General features: G+C 43.6%; 1 protein-coding gene across 1 annotated transcript in view; it reads left to right on the top strand.

Annotated features, from left to right (window-relative positions):
• Positions 1-21,422, top strand: part of LOC310786306 (phosphatidylinositol 4,5-bisphosphate 3-kinase catalytic subunit alpha isoform) — a gene marked incomplete at both ends in the record, with an annotated part of 44,461 nt that overhangs the window by 12,920 nt on the left and 10,119 nt on the right. The window contains 7 exons of the mRNA XM_083647488.1: positions 2,043-2,148; positions 7,627-7,779; positions 8,976-9,110; positions 18,510-18,634; positions 19,221-19,302; positions 19,940-20,104; positions 20,644-20,747. Of these exons, the coding sequence (XP_083503614.1) occupies positions 2,043-2,148; positions 7,627-7,779; positions 8,976-9,110; positions 18,510-18,634; positions 19,221-19,302; positions 19,940-20,104; positions 20,644-20,747 (870 nt within the window). The remainder of the gene's footprint in view (positions 1-2,042; positions 2,149-7,626; positions 7,780-8,975; positions 9,111-18,509; positions 18,635-19,220; positions 19,303-19,939; positions 20,105-20,643; positions 20,748-21,422) is intronic.

Raw genomic sequence — 21,422 nt, 5'->3', positions numbered from 1 at the left:
TTTCCTTTGGGGACATCATTTGCAGTTGAAAAAAGGTAATAAATCACAATATATCGCGATACTCAATATATCGCAATACTTAGCATATCGCAATTAGGGATGTTCATTTTGAAAAATTTCCATAATCGAAAATCGGGAAAATTAACGATCAATTATCGATTAATCGATTATCGATAGCGTAATAATAATAATAATAATAATAATAATAATAATATATATATATATTTTTTTTTACTCTGGTCTGGTAATAACGTTGCGCGTTCTCGGCCAGCTATAATGGCGATGCCACTGTGTAGTAAGAATATCAGACACTAGTGCTGTGGCCAGGTAAACAAACATGTTACATGTCAGGTTACATGATGTAAGGCAATCGGCGTCTTCCAGCTTAGCTGACAGCACAAGAGTCAAATCAACAGGCCTGAGCCTCACTGAGGTCCGCAGACCGCTGGGTGCGTTTGTTTGTGTCCCCGGCGCATGCCGGTGTGAATTCCCCATGTTTAAACAGTTTTGTTGCCCAGCCAGAAAACTAGAGACTATATGAAGCTCCACCTCACGTTAGTCGGCTGTGCAATGGAGTGGGGCGAGGAGGAACGAATTCCACCCAAACCTAGTCCGCAATTTTTTTTAATAATAACAATAATCGATCCAAATTCCACATGATCGATTCAATTCCTTAACGATCAATTATCGATTTTCGATAATTGATGAACATCCCTAATCTCAATACTATCGTATCATGACTTAGGTATCGTGGTAATATCGTGTCGTGGGGCATCTGGTGATTCCCACCCCTACTCAGTGCCATGTCCCAGTAATACACCACCATCCAATCCACTGCACCGGCCCTATACTGTCAGCAGGCTAACAGTGCTAGACACAGGGCTGAGTTAGTTCAGTTATGTTTATAGCCTGTTATCACATAAGCATGTCTCAAAGGGCTTTACACAGCATCGTCACAGTATACTACATCATATATCTACACACAACATAGGTTACATACATCATATACGTACTGTTCATTTTTACTAGCTTATATACATTCCGATACTACACAAACACAGCACATCTTTGGAATGTGGGAGGAAACCAGAGCACCCGGAGGGAGGAAGCCCACGTAAACACGGGGAGAACATGCAAACTCCACACAGAAAGGACCGGGGTGGAGATTTGAACCCACGACCCTCTTCCTGTGGGCGCTAACCACTGAGCCACCGTGACGTGACGCCCAGTTAATGGGTAGTGCTAGTGTCAATTTTATTTTTTCCCTATCACCATTAATGCCCACGAAAACCCGTCCAAACCCACTAGTGTATTTGCCACAGTCACAAGCTACTGCTGTCAGTTCTACTGCAGGTTTGCTTTACCTCCTAGACGTCATTGGCTCCCATTGTTCCATTGTTTTCCAAAATCCATTAGAAACAACTCACAGGGACATTCTGCTGCATCAGCAAACGTAATCCATCATTTTTAATGAGCCGACTACTGTAAAATCATTCTTTCCTAACATAAGGCCATAATGCCCTCCACTCCGTCTTTAAGTCCCCCTGTAGTGACCTCATGACCCCCATTCAAATCGCAAATCGTTCCTGAAAACGAGCATCTCCAAAAGTGGTCTATGATTTATCTCCACCAGTCACAATCCCAGTCAAAATGACTGGGCAATAATGGCGATAGGAAGAACACATTTTCACCTGTATTATTCCTTTAACAACTGCTGTGTTATATTACTGTAAATCCCCATATCTCTATCCTCTTATACACTTCTGGAGAGGTCAAATGATTACTGTGTAGGATTTTGCCTGGTGGAACGACTGCAGCCCCCCCTCCCCCGCCTGTTGTGACCATTCAATATTCTATTAGGTAGCTCAGTGATTTGAGTGTCACAACAACTGTTGTAGGTCCACTTGTGGGGATGTGGCTGATATATTGTCTTCTATGTCCTGTGTAGGCCTAGCCTGCCTAGTGTAGGCCCATGTCTCACATAGTCTCTCTCTCTCTCTCTCTCTCTGCACTCTGTACCCCTCCTCCCTATTTCTCTGCAGGTGGAACGAGTGGCTGACCTACGACATGTACATCCCAGACATCCCCTGCGCTGCCAGACTCTGCCTCTCCATCTGTTCTGTGAAGGGCAGGAAGGGGGCCAAGGAGGTAAGATAGGAAGACGAGAAGAGCCCTCACAGTTGCATCTTCAAACTGGCCACAGACAGTGGTCAGGATTCATCTTCTCATGCCTCTGCGTGAATCAGTTTGACCAGCCTGTCTCTTTGTAGTGGTGTTGAGGTGAATCAGAATGGCATCTCTACTGTATGTTGTTACAGTCACAGTGTGTTCACACTGTCATTGATTAGTGTAGCTGATGTGTTTTGATACATTGTGGACGGTGCTGGAGTTCCAGACTATGGTGTTGTGTTGTGCAGCAACAAAGTATCGATTAGGATAACATCCAACGGAGAAATTTAATAAACTAGACGTCCTCATGCTAATTTTGTAATGTGTAACAGCATTTTGTTTTGCTATCAAATAACTAATGCAACATCATGGCACGCACACTGTATTGTTATCGGAAATCCGATTACTATTCAACATAGTAAATAAAATGTAATATTTCAATTCCAATTAAATAATTTCTCTCCGAACTAGAAAATGTGTTCAGTAGAGCACAGGTCTCCGCCATGTCTGACAACACTCCGCAAGGAAGTAGTAGGAAGCAGTAGGAAAAAGAGTCGGCACAAATCATGGCAGATACTTGGCGGCAGCAACGTCGGCCAAGTCTGTCAGGTTGATTGGCTCAGTCTGAGAGAATGGACTTCTGGTGATTTGATTGGCTCAGTCTGATAGAATGGACTTCTGGTGATTTGATTGGCTCAGTCTGAGAGAATGGACTTCTGGTGATTTGATTGGCTCAGTCTGAGAGAATGGACTTCTGGTGATTTGATTGGCTCAGTCTGAGAGAATGGACTTCTGGTGATTTGATTGGCTCAGTCTGAGAGAATGGACTTCTGGTGATTTGATTGGCTCAGTCTGATAGAATGGACTTCTGGTGATTTGATTGGCTCAGTCTGACAGAATGGACTTCTGGTGATTTGATTGGCTCAGTCTGATAGAATGGACTTCTGGGTGATTTGATTGGCTCAGTCTGAGAGAATGGACTTCTGGTGAGTTGAGGATTGAGTTCACGCCACTCTGAATGCACTTAGTGTTTGCACAGCAGAGCAGATATGAACCTATGTCAGCCAAAGGACAATGCTATGTGACCACTGGGCGTGTTTAAGTGTATCATGTCCCAGACAGGCAGACAGGGGGCACACTGCAAGTAAGACAGGCACAGCTTGGCTTATAGCAGATCACCTTCACACATCTCTATCTTTAATTCATCGCTGACATGCTAGCCCATCCACTGCAGGCGTTTTTTGTGCAGCGAGGTGACTTTGTGTGTGTGCACGGCCCGCCTGTGTCTGACGCACGTGTCCTTGTCCTTGAATAGGAGCTGTGGTATCATCTTTGTCTCTGTTTAATTACTAATCAGTCAAGGGCACTGTGGCAGAGGTCATAGAAACACAACCAGCAGATGGCACTTTTCCGTTCAAGTCAGAAGGAACTGAATATCTTTGCCTTGTGCGGCGAGCCGTATCGATGCCTTGCTGAAAGGGGTTAAGTGTGTTCTCTCTAATTCAGTGCTTCTCAACTGGTCTAGCCTCACGACGACCCACATTTTTCTTTAGTCATTAAGTCGCGACCCAAATTTCAGATTTTTCCCTCGTCAAAGTTAAGCCTAACTTTGGGGAATTATTTAGCCCCGCATTATTTACACTCCCGACAAGCTAGCATGACAAGATTGGTAGCAATGTAGGTCTTCTAGTTTCATATAAGACCAGGATGTTCACTCTGGCTTTAAAAATGAGCCCACTACAGCCTCTCAGAGACAGTAATATCGGCCGCGGACGCCGGCATCCTCAAAGAATAGAACTCTTTCTTTTTTCATGCACACATCCGCGACCCACCCAAAACAGCCCCGTGACCCACCAGTTGAGAACCACTAATTCACATGACAGTATTTGAACTTGAGACTTGTGAACGCATCGTTTCAAGTCATTTGCAGCTTTTTCATATCAATACATTTGTCTTGCTAGCTACACTCTATTGCCAATTGATACACTACACTAGTGATTTAACCCAGAGCAATCTAGCAAGAGAGTGGCGCCAGCGGAGGTCCAAAATGTGTGACTCAGTAGTCAATGAATAGCCAGGAAGGAGGCTCGCGCTACGTTTGAATGGTAAAATAAAGCTGATAATATACAATTTGCTTCTTTAAACGTCTGACCCTTTCAAAGTACATCTTAAACTGTCCATTTTGCGGCAACTCGACGGCGCTGCTTAAGCCAGAACCTTACTTCCGGGAACTCTTGTGAGGTAAAAACTGTTCCATTGGAGTGAATGGAGATGTCGCGACTCTTCTATATACACGGCTCTGATTTAACCTATAGCCAATTCATGAAAACTTTTACATTTGCTTAAACTCTTATGCACGGGTACCTCTTCCGCACAGGGAGTCATGCGTTTCAGGTTTGCACCAGCATCAACAGCAGTTTGCTTGGAATAAATAGAAGTAGTTACATGAGCAGTGATAGTCGCCATGGCTGAACAGGCAAAGAAAAGAGCGCCACCTACAGCACCTTGATATCTTATAAATTGTGTGACCAAGAATACGTTTTTGAAGCAAACAGTATAAAAAAAACACAGCAAAAATGGCTTATTGATTAGTACATAATAGGAATAATTATTGCAGTAGAATTAGGATATATATACACACGTATATTGCTGTGGATTTTCACTCCTATTAATGTGCCCGAACTATCAACCAACCCAGACAATATTTACTTGTCTAAGAAACATAGACATATAACTTAAGTCAGCCAACTGTGAACCACATCCCAAATCCTGCACCATCCTTCATTTAACTTGGAGCTCGGTCACTCATTGCTTTGTTTAAAAAGAAAGAAAAGAGGATTGGCATCTTCTAGATAATGATTTCAAATGACACCATGAAAAGAAAGCCTTGTCGAGATGTCTTTCTCAAGTAACCTGTGTGTGTGTGTGTGTGTGTGTGTGTGTGTGTGTGTGTGTGTGTGTGTGTGTGTGTGTGTGTGTGTGCGCGCACGTGTACAGTGTGCGCGTGTCCGCGTTGGGGCTGATACTGTTAACAGACACCCAGGCTGATTGATCTGTCCTCCATTCCCTTTTGGCAGGGACAAGCTGAAAGAGAAAGAGGTGTGTGTGTGTGTGTGTGTGTGTGTGTGTGCGCGCGTGCGTGTGCGCCCGTGTGCGTGTGCGCTTGCACATGTGTGTGTGTGTAGTGTATCTATGAATGCTGGGCATGGATACTGTAACCGACACGTTCTCGCCTGCGGTGCCCTGCCAAGGTGAGGTCAGGTTAGCGGATGCTCTGCCCCACCTGAATTAAAGATAAACACTTCTCTACACAAGCCTTTTGTTCCAGCACTTACTATAAATAGGTGCGTTTTGACTGGCTACCTGCATGTAACTCTGTCTGCCTCCGCATGTCGCCCATTGTCATCTGGTTCCACCACTGCCCCTTAGTGAAGACTCACCCGAAAGATTAAGATGTTATCTTCACCTCGGGATTTTATCTTAATCTTGGTTAAATTGTAAAAGATTTATTCAAAGGGGTTCAAGCGGGTTTCAGTTGAAAGGTCAATCTTTATTTGATCTTTATTGGAGCCCATTCACAAACCGTTGGAAATTGTAAATAATGCATTCAGAAAGCATACACAAAGAAAATGATTCACAGTGTTTTATCAAATATCCTTTCAGATGGTCTGACAAGAATGTCCAAGTTGGCAACCTAAGGGCTTCTCTTGAAACACTTTTTTTTTTAACTGTGAATGTTTTTACCCCCAATATTTTCATTTTCATTTCTTTTTATAGAGCAGTACACAAACAAGACAAAACAAACAGGTTCAGCCACAGGAAAAGAAAGGAAAGAAAAAACATACAAACCTCATCAACATTCAATATTACAACGTGGTGCTACCAGCCACATAAGGCGCTTATGTGCTTATAAGAAATGTACATGGGATCCCGCGCGAGGGGTCCATGAGAAACCAGCCAGGCGAGTCACCCGTCGCCCCTAACCTCATCGAGGTAGGCTAGAAACGGGTCCCAGATAGTTCGAAATGTTTTAAGTTTGTTGGTTCTCAGGAACCTGAGCCTCTCCAGCCTTAGAATAACAGAGTTCAGGGCCGTCAACCACAATTGAAAAGGAGGGGGACTTCCATTCCTTCAGAATGAGTTTGTTGGCAACAATTGTCCCCAGTGTCAGAGACTGTTGCACAGCTATAGGCAAGTTCAGAGAGGACTCCGAGCAGCCGAAGATGGCGAGTCCTGCTTCCGGCTGAAGGGTTATTTTGTAGGCCTTAGGAGACTAGTACCAGTCAAATATTTTGGCCCAGAATCCTCTCAGTGAAGGGCAGAACCAGAAGGCATGAGTAACTGTGAATGTTAACTTGTGAATGTTATACTCGTATTTATGTTTTGTCCACTATGTATGTCATGTACAATGTGTGTACTGTCCTGGCTTGGCAAGCTGAATTTCCTTTAGAAAAAAGATTTGGGTATTGTATTAGGGCTGTGAATCTTCACTGGCATCACAATTCGATTGGATTACGATTCATCTGTCAACGATTCGATTCGATTGAGTGAAATTGTCTTTTGTTTTTATTCTTCTCACACATTAGTCGGGTTTCCATCCACCTGTTTTGATGCGAAATTTCAATTTACACATAAAAAAACAGAGTGGAAACGCTGCCAAATTCGCAAAAACCTCAAATATCGCAAAAAAGTTTTCACGCTTCGGGTCGGGTGTATCGATAAAATTAAAATGCGAAACGTGCGGTGGAAACAGATGAAGCGATATTCCGTTGTCTCTCCATTCAAAAACCACACAGTTTGCCTTGATCACTGCAAAACATGACATGCCGTGTAGCCTACACACAATAGGGCTACACACGGTAAATAATGCTAAATACACAGCACAATACCCGCCGTGGTAAACAGAAGAAGACTGGGATATTAACTTTAAGGCGACTCACTTAATTGAATGAAATTGTATTCACTTTTACTATCTGCTCCGTGGATTATAACGTTACTGCCGAGTCGCACCTGGTAATCCAGAAATGGCGTTATGGTACCTTTGTCTACTTGTAGATCATCAAGAAACTTTAAATGAATAACGTTAGATGTGTTTAATAGAGCTGTATATCGGGTCAGCTGATCAGCAGCTCAGACAGCCTCAAACACGAGGTGATTGACAGCTCTATAATTCGCAAAATAGCAGTGGATGGAAACGCGCATTATTTCGCATTTTATTTTGCCGACTTTCTGAAAATTCGATTAAAAGTTGCGATACATTTGGATGGAAACCCAGCTGTCGAGTAACAGTTTGGGATACAACAGCAATAAAGAAATGCAAGAAAAGCAAGTAGACAACTTGCATTCTGAGTTGAAGCCATTCTTTCATTTTATACTTTTTACTAGGATTGTCCAATCACCTAATAGTAGAGAATACTCTGTCTCCCCTTCCCTCTCCCCCTCCCTCTCTCCCTCTAGGAACACTGTCCCCTGGCCTGGGGGAATGTCAACCTGTTCGACTACACCCACACCCTGGTGGCCAACAAGTTGGCTCTGAACCTCTGGCCTGTCCCCCACGGCCTTGAAGACCTGCTCAACGCCATAGGGGTCACCGGCTCCAACCCCAATAAGGTAACACCAACCTCATGATTATATACGTTATAAACTCCATTAATCTACATACAACATATTTGTTCTAAACCTATTAGCGTACACATCAGTGTTCAACCCCAGTGGCATAGATCTTGTTCTACAGTGTAGACCTTAGCTGCCGACTGGGTACCTTATAGAATCTACACCGACTGGGTACCTTATTGGTGTGGAATCTTAAGTCAGTTAAGCCCATGATAAAGGTTAGTTGTAAGTCTCACAATCCTAGTGATGAGTTTCATTGTCGCTAGTACCAAACCTATTTTTTTTACCACTATTATTCTCTATGCATAGATACTTTTTTAGGAACTGCTTCTGCAGTCTTGAGGAAGAGCTTTGTGCTCAAAACGTGATGCAAATAAAATCCTTTAAACAAGAGTTTGTTTTTTTTGGTGTGCGGATCCTTCCTTGAAACATTCGAAGGTATTTTTATGCCTCCGCCGGCTATAGCCATGGCCGGAGGCATTATGTTGTCGGATAATATGTCCATCCAATGCTCATTAACGCGATATCTCAGGAAGGCCTTGACGGTATTTCTTCATAATTTGGCTCAAACGTCCCTTGGACTCAAGGATGAACTGATTAGATTTTGCTGGTCCAAATAAAAAGTTCAAGGTCACTGTGACCTCACAACCGCCCATTCCATGCTCGCTATTGCGATATCTCAGGAACGTCTTCAGGGAATTTCTTCAAATTTGGCTCAACAGGATGTACTGCTGAGATTTTAGGCTAGGGGAAATAGGAGGGTGGGTAGGAGGAGTGGCTAGGGGGATGTGGGTGGTAGGAGGCGCGTGGCTAGGGGAAAGGGGCCGTAGTTAGGGATAGGAAGGTCGTAGAGAGTCGTGGTTCGAGGGGTGGGTACCACCCACATCCTGGGGGTTGTGGGTGGTTTAGGGGTAGGGTTGGGGTATTTTCCATGTTGAAAATTAGCTGTGTTGACCCCCCAAACATTGCCTTAAGTGTCATAAGGCTGAATGGCCACACCACTGCTCTGTGGGCTTCAAGGTATTTGTGCTTGTCTGGACAGACATGGATGTAGAATGCAGCTTGACTTGTTGGTGGAGGCATACAACTGTGAGGTGGTTATTCCTAGTTTAATTAGGCACCCATCCTACTGTAGTGGCCATTTTTACTATTATTCTTAATTGTTCATCCTCTGTTTATTCTATGTTGTTTAGGAAACGCCATGCCTGGAGCTGGAGTTTGACCACTTTAGTTGTCCAGTCAAATACCCAGATATGACCGCTATAGAGGATCACTCCAACTGGACTATCTCAAGGGAACTGGGGTTCAACTACAACCTCTCTGGACAGGTAACTAGCAGCACAGGTCAACCACTAACCAATGGACTGGTAACTTGCAACAAGAGCTGAGCTGGGTAATGGGGAGGTAAGGAGCTCAGTAGATGAGTAAGCTAACGGTGCCATCTCTAGAGACATGTTCTTTGACTACAACCTCTCTGGTCAGGTGACTTGCCACTACTAACCGCTAACCTCTGGTAACTAGCCCTAAGGGTTGGGGTATGTAATGGTAACACAATGGTTAGTGACCATTACTAGGTAACTGGTCTTAAACTACAGAATTTCTGGACAGGCATCTTAGTGCTTATAATTGCTTCATAACAAACATGGTTGGTAATTGTCAGTAATTGTCTTAAGCTGCGTTCACATCGACCTATTAAAGTTTTTCGCTGGCATCGAGTTTACATACAAAGTCAATGCAAACGAGCGATTGAGCGTATATTCGCCCGGGACAAAAATCGCTGGGCATCCGAGCGACAGAGACAGCGCAATAGGGAGAAAATTCGCTCGTCGCCCGAGATGAAATATCCCAACTCGAGCGAAATTACGCTGGCATCAGTCGCTCGCTGTTCAACGCTGATTGGCTGCCGTGTGAGAGTGAGTCAAGGATCACACTGGCTTGGAACAAACCGCTGGTTTATTGTGTGGCAACAAACCGCATTGACAGCTGATTGACAGGCTGAGAGCTGACATGAAGTGAAGTCTGTACTACCAGTATAGAGCTCGCGTTAGGAGCACGCTGATAGGCTTAGCTTGTAAACAACTACGGTGGCTCGTAGTGGACAAATATCACGACATTGCGTAACGTTATAGCCCCCAGATGTCCGTCAATTATTGTGACGAGCGATTTAAACAGAGCGACAGAGCGATTCCAAAGGGTTGAATCGAGGGACAGAGAGAAAAATAAATATCTCGGTGTGAACACAGCTTTACACAAAGGTAATGTGCAGGAACCGCCAACTACAAGGCCTGTCTTCTTTCTAGAAATGTAGCGTTTTCTTACACTTAAAGGGGTAGTTCACATTTTTTTCAGTCTAGCCCTATTTGCTACTTACCAATGATGATGTTGATTGGTAGAGTTCTTTCTCAGCACAATCCATTCTGTTCCTCATAGTAGCTGTGGGAAGCTGGGCAAAAATGAATGCAAGGTCAATGGGGTCACGGTCCTGTATGTATAAGCTGACTGAGGCTCACTAAAATTTCATCCACAGTGCACACACACACACACACACACACACACACACACACAAACACACACACACATACACACACACACACACACACAGTGCACACAAAGTAAATTTCAGTGCGCTTAAGTCAGCTTGTAGATAAATGAGCGTGACCCCATTGACCTTGCATTCATTTTTTCCCAACTTCCCACAGCTACTGTGAGGAACAGCATGGACTGTGCTGAGAAAGAACTCTACCAAGCAACATCAGCATTGGTAAGTAAGTAGCAAATAGGGCTAGACTTGAACAAAATGTGAACTATCCCTTGTAATGGTTATAATACAGTAGTGTGAATTTCAAGGCATAATAGGGAATGTGTCTGGCCTGTCCTTGGCAAGGGCAACAGTTCCAGGCTACACATGGGTGACCATATAGGCCAGTCGGCCAGTGGGTTGCCTTTTACTGGAGACTCCACCTGCTCCACTCTTTTACTCTACTGCCAAACTCTGGCTTCACAAATAGTGACGTCTCCCCACTTCCAGGACTTTAGACAGGCCAGTAGAAAGTCAAGGGATGACGTTTAATAAGCTCAGTATCTCATTTGTCCAGGCACTAAATGTTTTTTAGGTATTTCACTCTCCTATAAGCTGATGGGGCTAACGTTAGCTACTAACTTGCTACTGCAACATTAGTTGACTATTATAGTCCCAGCTCATTATCACTCATTTTATGAAGCAACTGTATCATACAGCTAATTGCATGCGGGACACCAAAAAAAAAGAACTGAACTGGTTTTAAATCCAGGAACCTTATCCAACTCTCTAAAATGAGACAGGATCTTACATGTGTGGAGATTGATGGTGCTTGCAATAGGAAGCCTCCTGCCAATGAGAAAATGGGACCTTGATTTATAATTTTATTTCTTTGTATTTAACTTTTAGTTGACCAGCTCTGTCCTGACATAAACATTCTTTGTACGAGTGAGACCTGAATTTGACAAGGCAGATGCGCACATATGCTGTTGCATACTTAAACACTATACAATAGAACTAGGGATGCACCGATATGAAAATTTTGGCCGATGCCGATAACCGATATTAACATTGCTGTTATGGCCGATAACCGATATTTACCGATGTCGATATGATCTGTATAAAACCACATTTTTATGATCATCACATTTTGTACATACTGAAAAACACATGTTAACACTGAATTTGAAAAAGTTATGCATTTCTTTATTTGCAAAGCCTTTGGAAAAGCCCATAAATCATAGATTTACTGCATTATTTCATATCAATGTGAAGAATTTGGCTGATAATGATAACCGATATTAACATTGCAACATCTGACCGATACCGATATGACCGATATGTTAAAAAATCGGCCGATACTGGCCGATACCGATATGATTGCCAATATATCGTGCATCCCTAAATAGAACCTTCATACACCTGTCGAAGAAAAACCAAAAATATAAGGAGTAAGAAAGAGAGACTGCCTGAAATGGCATCTCTTGTTTAGTTTATGGTGCGACACAGTGACTAACGTCAAGTCACGCTGTTTGAATTTCACCCTTTATCAGACCCTCGTGTGGGCTGAGATTACTTTGGCAGTGTTATATTTTGGCCCACTGGGAGGTGTGTTTGTGTATCTCCGGTGAAGAAACTGCATGTAATGAGACTATCTGTTCACTTATTTATGATGCTATTTTGTATGTAATGTGAACAGATCTCTATGGGTACATTTCATTCTGGATGTCTTATCCCTACACCCTACAACCTGTGAAGTCACTTCCCTTCGTTGTGAAAACTCTGACAGGCTGCAGGGAGTCGGGTTTCCAAGCAAGGCTGGACTTGAAGATATACTGAACGAACTGTGCATTCGCATGATTGCTGCCTCACGTATCATGTAGCGTTAATTTCTGCCTCATGTATCTCGTAGCGTTAATTTCTGCCTCACGTATCTCGTAGCGTTAATTTCTGAGGATGTGCACGACCAACGCTCCAAACAGACACAGGATACGCGAGGCAGCCATCATGCACATGCGAATGCAGTACATTCTTCAGCCTAACGGTCGTTTGGAATGTCCTTTGACGTCACCTTTTCGGGGCCGTGGCATGTGTCAAAAAGGCAGGCACCTACAGTATCAGTGTTGTCAACAGGATAAACTACTTTCACGGGCTATTTATCGCTTTTGCAGTAAGCTATAAACCTACCGCATACTGTAACTCCCATAAGTTAACAAATTATAATAGGGATGAAACAATTACCGGTTTAATGATAAACCATGATAAAAAATTCTGATTGTTAGTATTACCGTTTCCAAAGAAAAGAGAACTCCTGCACACTGTCTCCACTTGCAAAATAGAGGTTTATTAACAAAAAAAATAACGTTTCGGTCCAACGACCTTCATCAGGTTCTGACGAAGGTCAGAATCAAGTGCAAGTGGAGACAGTGTGCGCGAGTTCTCTTTTCTTTGGATTTTCCTCCTCTGACGCACCTGTCGTTTTTAGGTGTGCAGAAGTTTTGCTCCTAGTATTACCGTTTCAAAATGTAATTAACACTCGCGCGCGCATAGCCTTATTGGCATGTGCAGGTGTGTGTGTGTGTGTGATGCTCACTAAATGTTATTGCATCAGTGATGTCACAATGCCTCTGGGTGTGTGTGTGTGTGTGCGCGTGTGTTGCTCACTAAATGTTATTGCATCAGTAATGTCACAATGACTCCTTGTGTGTGATTATGATATCACTGATGACATCATCTGTGTGTGTGTGTGTGTGTGTGTGTGTGTGTGTATGTGTGTGTGCCCCCCTATGACATCACTGATCAGTCTTGTCACAATGTGTGTGTCAAGTCAAGTTTATTTGTATAGCCCTAATTCACAAGCATGTCCCAGAGGGCTTCACAGAAAATATGTCTAGCTAATTCTAGCTGACACAACAGTAGCAAATTACAGAATAAAGATAACACATTGAACAATTGATAGAGAAATATAGAAAATATAGAAATATAGGAGAGAGCAGAGGAGAGAGCAGGAGAAGGGAGGAGAGCAGGGGGAATGTGAGAGAGTGATGGGGTGGGGAGGGAATGGGAAATGTTGGGGAGTATAGGAGGTGGGGAAGGAGCAGGGGAAGGGGGAAAGAGGAGAGAGCAGGAGAGGGGAGGGGGGAGGGAGAGCGGGGGATGTGGGGGAGAAGAGAGCAGGGAGAGGGAGGAGGTGGGGAGAGAATGGGAAATGTGGGGGAGGAGAGAATGGAGAAGGGGAGGTGGGGAAAGGAGCAGGGGAAGGGGGAAAGAAAGAGAATGGGTGCCATGCTTTAAAATGGAATGGATGCAATGCTTTAGAAAAGTGTGTGTGTCGGAGGGGGGGGGGGGGGGGGTTCGAGGAACGGGGGGAGGTGGGGAGGGAGAGCAGGGGGAGTATGAGAGACTATATGGAGAGAACAGGGAAAGGAGGGCTAGCTGACACAACAGTAACAAATTACAGTAGTAATAATAACACATTGAACAATCATATGATAGAGAAATATAGAGACACATTTTACAAACGGACATATGTCAATTTCTTTGCAACCAAACTATGCTTAACTTAATTTGCTGCAAGCCTTTAGTAGTGAATCCCTTTGCCAAATAAACACATATTCACATAGAGCTTATGGGTGCCACGCTTTAGGGTAGAATGGATGCCATGCTTTAAAATAGTGGCGGAATAGTGGGAGGGGATAGAATGGGTGCCATGCTTTGGAGTAGAATGGGTGCCATGCTTTAGAATAGTGGGGGAAGGGGGAAAGATGAGAGAGCAGGAGGGGGGAGGGAGAGCGGGGGAATGTAGGGGAGGAGAGAGCAGGGAGAGGGAGGAGGTGGGGAGAGAATGGGAAATGTGGGGGAGGAGAGAACGGGAAGGGGAAGTGGGGAAGGAGCAGGGGAAGGGGGAAAGAGAAAGAGGGGGGGGGGGGATCAGACAAACTGACTACTCTAGACATTAACCAGAACTAACTAGGACACAGGGGGTCTAGCTAATCTACAGCCTAGTCTGGCCTGTCCTATTCTGCTCTAGTCTGATTTGAGCCTGAACACTATAACAGGTCTACAGCCTATAGTTAGGCTGTAGCTAATCACACACATAAGGCGTGGGAGAGAAGGCCAGGCCGGCACACAGCGGCACCCCCTCACCCCCAGTGCACGCAAGAAAACCTTTCCACCACATGGATTGCCACATGGATTGCCTCAGTGACTTGGCTGAGGAGGAACCTTGTGAGGCCGATGTACTGTAGGGGTCCAGCTATGGACTCCATCTGGGGACCCCCCTCCGGGACAGGCCGAGAGATGCCGGGCTAAACCATTTACAGAGTTTCAGATTATGGAAATAAAATTGACAAAAGAACAGAAAATTGAAAATGTAAATAGGAGTCCAACAAAAGGAATACGAAAATGTAGTCTTTAAATGATCCTAAGATCAGGGAAGAGAGTTGAAAATGTAAAAGGTAGAGTCCAAAAAGAAATAGAAAATATAGTCTTTAAGTGTTCGTAGGTTCAGAATACTAGCTATTTAGCTAGGTGAAAAAGGGGTAAAAAGATTGGGAGTTCCACGAGGGTGATCTGAGGAATCCATAATTCCGCATTGGTGACATCGATTAAGAGGAGAGGAGGGGAGGATAGGGGTCGGAGGTGATGATGAGGCCAGGGGAAGGGGGGGGAGGACGTCAGGCAGGCAAAGGAGTAGTGGGTAGGTGGGCCGGAGTGACGACAGGTGACCAGGATGATGAGGATAGGGGTCGGTGGTGATGATGAGGCCGGGGTGTCAGGGTGTCAGGCAGGCGAAGGAGTAGTGGGTAGATGGCATAGAGTGACGACAGGTAGCTGGGACAATGACGACCGGACCTAGGGCTGCAACGGCGGGGGTGTACATCAGGCCAATGAAGGACACCTGAGGAGGAGAGAGAGAAGAGGAGAGGGGGGAGAGCCGGTACGGACGATGACGACCGGATCCAGGGCTGTGGCGGCGGGGGTGTACATCAGGCCAATGAAGGACACCTGAGGAGGAGAGAAGAAGGGGGGGGAGCCGGTACGGAGGATGACGACCGGATCCAGGGCTGCTGCGGCGTGGGTGTACGTCAGGCCAATAAGGGTACCTGAGGAGAGAGAGAGGGGGGGGTGGGTGGGTGGTACAGAGGAATCTGCACAGGGGTGGAACTAAGTTTGGCAGCTAATAATTTCCTGTCAATACTGCTCGGACAATTGATACTATATTACAAAGTCAATTCTAGATTTATACTGATACTGCTGGCTTGAGACAGCCCGCTCAGCAGTTTATTAGGTTTAGGTTAGACTAGGTTTATTCAGCGGATATTATAGATATTCTATCCATTCTGTCCATACTAGGATGACTAATACTATACTGCTAATTCAGGTCTAGGTAGTCTAGTGTGTGTGTGTGTGTGTGTGCGCCCTTACAACATCACTTTTGACATCACTGATGACATCATCGCTGATGACATCGCTGATGACATCACATCATTAGCTAATTAGCCTAATAAAAAAATCTGTCTCTGTCAGGTCACCTGCACGGGTGCCCTTTACACACTTTGAAGGTTTACAGCCTGATTGCACGTAAAGCGGCATAGCTGTGGCCGAACACAGAACTTGAAACAAAAGTTCACATACTACATTTTTATATAATCCCCACCATAAATGGGAGCTCAGGCTCTGTGTGTCTGTCCCACTGTGATTGTCCGACATGTCAGAGATCCAAGTCTCTTTGAGAATTTGTTTATCTCGGACACTTATTGGCCACTGATGTTCAGTGAAGCAAAAAAAAAAAAAAAAAGGCATAGTATAGTCCACACACATAGTGGGTTTTTAAATGGACAGCATAACTGTACAACTAATGTCAATGTGATATGTTAAAATATGACAAATAATTCAAAATAATTGTGGCGTTTTAATGTAATTTGCATGTACACCGCTTTGGTATGGGGAAACCATGCAAACAGGACAATGACCAAGACCCTGTGAGCCTGCATGCATACTAGTTGAATGTGGTATGCTGTCACAGATACTCTGCGATGTGAGACAACTGGACCATGCTGTGTTCATTTATTGATGACAGAGGCCTAATGTGTGTGGTTCCTTTATCTGTAACTCGAGTGGCTTTAAGAGGCTTCCTTAACAATAATGGCTCTTAATGGTTGACTAATGCAGAAGTTTCAAGCGCTATTTGTAGTTCAAATTAACTTCATGGCTGGATGACTGTGTCCAGTAGACGGACACCACTTTGTTATTTGGCTGTAGATAAACTTTAATGCAGTCATTTGTTCAGTGCAAATCACATGCACGCCACCCCCGGACACTTCACGCCACTGTCCCATTTCCAGTGTCGCGCTCCTTGTCCCCGTTGTCCCACGCTGTGTGTGGTCGGTCGGACGGACGGACAGACGGGACAAGTTCAAGTTCAAGTTCAAGTTCAAGTTTATTCATATGTCCCAGAAGGGCACTTTGGGTTGCAGCAGAGCAAAAAACAAAACAGTCATAAAATCACACAAGACTCGAAATAAAAACATGAAAACAAAGTGCAGACACAAATAGACCATAAAAACCATAAAAGACCATAAAACCATAAAAACAAAATGGAGACACAATAGACCACGACATAGTGCAAAGTAAGTTCAGTTCAAAAGTGCCAGTGTAGTTTAAAGTGCATTAGAGGCCGATAAGTGCAAATACGATAAGTGCAAAATGCAAGGCAGTCTAAGAAGGAGACTTAGCCACACAGCGCTACATATTACAGAAAGTAAATGCTACAATATAACTATTGTATAGGAGAACACAAATAAATAAAAACATCAAATAGATGTTACATTACTGTATATTCTCTTAAGTAGCATTTAAAGCTCGAATCGAAGCAGGCACAAAGGAATTCCTATATCTATTTTTCTTGGCCAAGGGAGCACGAAGACGAAGGCCAGATGGATGGGACGCGCTGCAGCGCAACACTTCCTATCTGTGCTAGGGGCGTCACATGACGCACACCATATGCATATGCCAGTGTGTTTTGCACTGTTTTAGTTTATTAAAATATGGGTGAGGAATCTAAATGGATTGCACAACTATTTTTTGCATCCCTCCCTACTAGGGCTGTCAAAATTGTCATCGTTGACAGATGAATCGTTGAATCGTTTGTTTAAAATGTATGTTGACATTCAGATTTTAAAGCACTTTCTAAATAAAAGAGTTATTTATCTGACTGCTTGTATTAATGGATGAAAAATTTGCCATGTGCAGTAATAATATAGAAAATTGAGGATGTGATACTTGGAGCTGAGATACTTTGAGCTGTATCGAGATACATCGTGGAAACGAATCGATTTGATTCGTTGACAGATGAATCGTAATCGAATCTAAACCTTGAGGCCAGTGAAGAATCACAGCCCTAATCCCTACATTAGTACTGTCAGTACAAGAAGTTTTATTTTTATATACCAGCCACAGCATAATTTTAGATTTTCCGAAATCTCCAGATAATAAATGTTGACATACAGTGAGTGGGGACATCTAACTAGACAAAGTGTCTACTAGGGAGACTTGGTAGCCTCACCAGCCATCACCAAAATTCATCAGCATTTGTCTGGTTGCAATTTCCTATCCCGAATAGTAGTAGCACGTTTAGAGCCTCTGCAGTAAAGTGTTACATTTTAATGCATTATATTCCAAAGTAATGCAAAGTCAGAGAGCAGCGTTGAGGTGTTTACTCTGTATAGTTCTGACTTTAACTTAATGTTTACATGTATTTTCTATGTTTTATTCCTGAAGAGATGTATAACCAAACATTCTAACAGAGTGACACAAGTGATCTGTGTCCTGTGCTCCATCCATAGTGACTGTATGACAAGGAACCAGGGCCTGACAAATCACTTTGCAAAAAGACGACAGTATTCATTGTAAACCTTGTAATACAATGTTGAAATACAGCACGTTTACAGGCACAATGACAGCTAATACAGGATGTTTGGTTCGTAGATTTACTTGTTGAGTATAGGCCTAAAGACAGGTGTAAAAACCCGCACTTTGTATTTTCTATTTTGTATGTCAAAAGTTGTTTTTTATACAATGATTAATTGACTAATTGATTGGTGATATGACCAATTAATCGATTAAGGAAATTGATTCGAATTTTCATCCCTACTAGTTAATAACGAAATGCAGTATTTGAAACAACATTGTTTATGTTGTGTTCCAGAGCAATCGTGCGGCCAGAGACCACGCCTTGACAGAGAGCGACATAGAGCAACTGAGACAGCTGAGTAACCGAGACCCGCTGTCAGAAATCACAGAGCAGGAGAAAGACTTCCTCTGGAGACACAGGTAACCTCACAAGCATCATATACTGCACTGAGACACAGGTAACCTCACAAACATCACATACTGCACTGAGACACAGGTAACCTTACAAGCATCACATACTGCACTGAGACACAGGTAACCTCACAAGCATCACATACTGCACTGAGACACAGGTAACCTCACAAGCATCATATACTGCACTGAGACACAGGTAACCTCACAAGCATCACATACTGCACTGAGACACAGGTAACCTCACAAGCATCACATACTGCACTGAGACACAGGTAACCTCACAAGCATCACATACTGCACTGAGACACAGGTAACCTCACAAGCATCACATACTGCACTGAGACACAGGTAACCTCACAAGCATCACATACTGCACTGAGACACAGGTAACCTCACAAACATCAAATAATGCACTGAGACACAGGTAACCTCACAAACATCAAATAATGCACTGAGACACAGGTAACCTCACAAGCATCAAATACTGCACTGTATCCTGTTCTGTCACACAGTGGCTACTGCTTTATAAAAATGCACTTAAACCACTTGTCAATACGACCTTGACTTGACCCCCCACTCTCCCCTCTACCAGACACTACTGTATGAACATCCCCGAGATCCTTCCCAAGATCCTCCTGGCGGTCAAATGGAACTCAAGAGATGAAGTAGCACAGGTAGCGTTATGCCACTTCTTATGCGTTCACCATGTCAACACCCCTACATGTCAAAGTTCAATCTCTAAAATAAGGAAAGGTACAGAGTTAAAGAGAGATGGGGACAGTTAAGCAATTGCAAATAGTTATTTTTAAAATGGATTTTATGTTTTTGTTTCTTAAGTGGCTGGTATGTGAATAGTAGATGCAAAGACTCTTGAATGTGTAGACTGATTCCATCTGTTCCATCTTTGACCAGTCATGTCAGCATCTGAGGAAAAACCTCCTTTTTTGTTTCGATGTCTACTCTACTGAAAATATATACCTACTAAAATGCAGAGCACTTTTAAAATATGTTTGGAAATTGCTTTTAGCTACAGTAGCTCGCTGTAGCTTGCAAAATCATGTGCCAAATGTGCCATGGGACTGTACAGAATCCGTGCTTCTTTATTTGGGGTTTCCCTGTAGATTTGCCACCTCCTGATAAAATATCTGTTCATTCAAATAGTTTCTGTTGTTAGTATATAGAGGTGTGTGTGTGTGTGTGTGTGTGTGTGTGTGTGTGTGTGTGTGTGTGTGTGTGTGTGTGTGTGTGTGTGTGTGTGTGTGTGTGTGTGTGTGTGTGTGTGTGTGTGTGTGTGTGTGTTTTCTCCCTCAGATGTACTGCCTGCTAAAGGATTGGCCATCTATCCGTCCTGAGCAGGCCATGGAGTTGTTGGACTGTAACTATCCTGACCCCATGGTCAGACACTTTGCTGTCCGATGCCTCGACAAATACCTGACCGACGACAAACTGTCCCAGTACCTCATTCAGCTTGTACAGGTAGGTCTAACACAATGTCCGGGCTCATCCAATGTAGGGGAAACTGAAATGGCCAACCTGTGGCCTGTCTCACAAAGCAAGTTCAACATAGTCAGGATATCTTTGCGTATAGTCAGCATATTAAAAATAACATGATACTGTTGGTCACTATGGGCCTTTGCAGCCAGAAAATTATTATTATTCATCAGGGAAAATGAAATAGAATATAAACACATAGATTATACAATCTGCAATAAAAAATAGTAGAGAAAAAGTTGAAACATAACAATAGGCTAAACTAGAGTATGAGCATTTTATGGGTAAATAGATGCTGCTGACAATTTGAAGTTATACAGTACTTTGAAAGTAGACTGTACAAGTGGGAATTTGATTGCCAACATTTGTGTTTGTGAGTCACTGAAAAGCCAGACTTAAGCTCAAAGTTAGCTCACCATGTAAGCCAGGCTTAAGACCAAAGTTGGCTCGCTAAAGCAACCAGGCCCCTGAGCCTCCTCTCCCCGCATCTCCTCTTGACCTTACTCTCTCCTCTCTTCTTCTAGGTTTTAAAGTACGAGCAGTATCTTGACAATCCGCTTGTCCGTTTCCTCCTCAAAAAGGCCCTGACCAATCAAAGGATAGGGCACTTCTTCTTCTGGCATCTCAAGTGAGTCATTTGTCTATGCACCCCTCTCCCTCTCTTTCTTTACACCAAGCTAAAAGCAAGAATTCCTCTATAGATTCTTGTGATCCCCACTGTCCTCATCTTACCTCCCTGCCTCTCATTCTCTCGCGGGTGCCTCACTGTGTACTGTATATTGCTCCGCTTCACAGCTGTAACCTTGATTAGGCCGAGTTCAAACAGCGTTCGCGCACCTACATTAAAAGTGATACGGGACATATCACTGTCCCATAGTAGGGACAGTGATATGGATACATTTGACCTTATTCATGAACGGTAAGAAATCGTCTGTGCTAACCTCAAAGTAGCTAAGGTTAGCTTAGCTAGCTTGCATTTGGGAAACTGCAGGCAGCAAGTTTACCTGTTGTCGCTTTGGCAACTCATGGTCCACGCGGACTGAAGTAAGTAGGAGAAGTCTTTTTTATTTTGGCCCTTGGTCTTGGAACGATCTACAGACCAGTCTTAAACTTGCCTCTCTGGTCTCTTTATATATTTTGAAGCAACAGATAGCTGAGGCCCTTGTCACTTGCTGCTCCTGCTTTGATGTGTAGCACTTCTCATCATAAACCCTCTTGACTCTCTTTATAATGAAGCTTGTTTGATTGTACTGTTTTATTTGCACTTGTATTTTAGACAGTTTGTGTCTTAATTACTCTCCAA

This window comes from Poromitra crassiceps, assembly GCF_964638095.1.
Source record: "Poromitra crassiceps genome assembly, chromosome: 12".
Classification (NCBI taxonomy): domain Eukaryota; kingdom Metazoa; phylum Chordata; class Actinopteri; order Beryciformes; family Melamphaidae; genus Poromitra; species Poromitra crassiceps.
The sequence above is the reverse complement of the archived record's forward strand: the minus strand, read 5'-3'. Positions and strand labels throughout refer to the sequence as shown.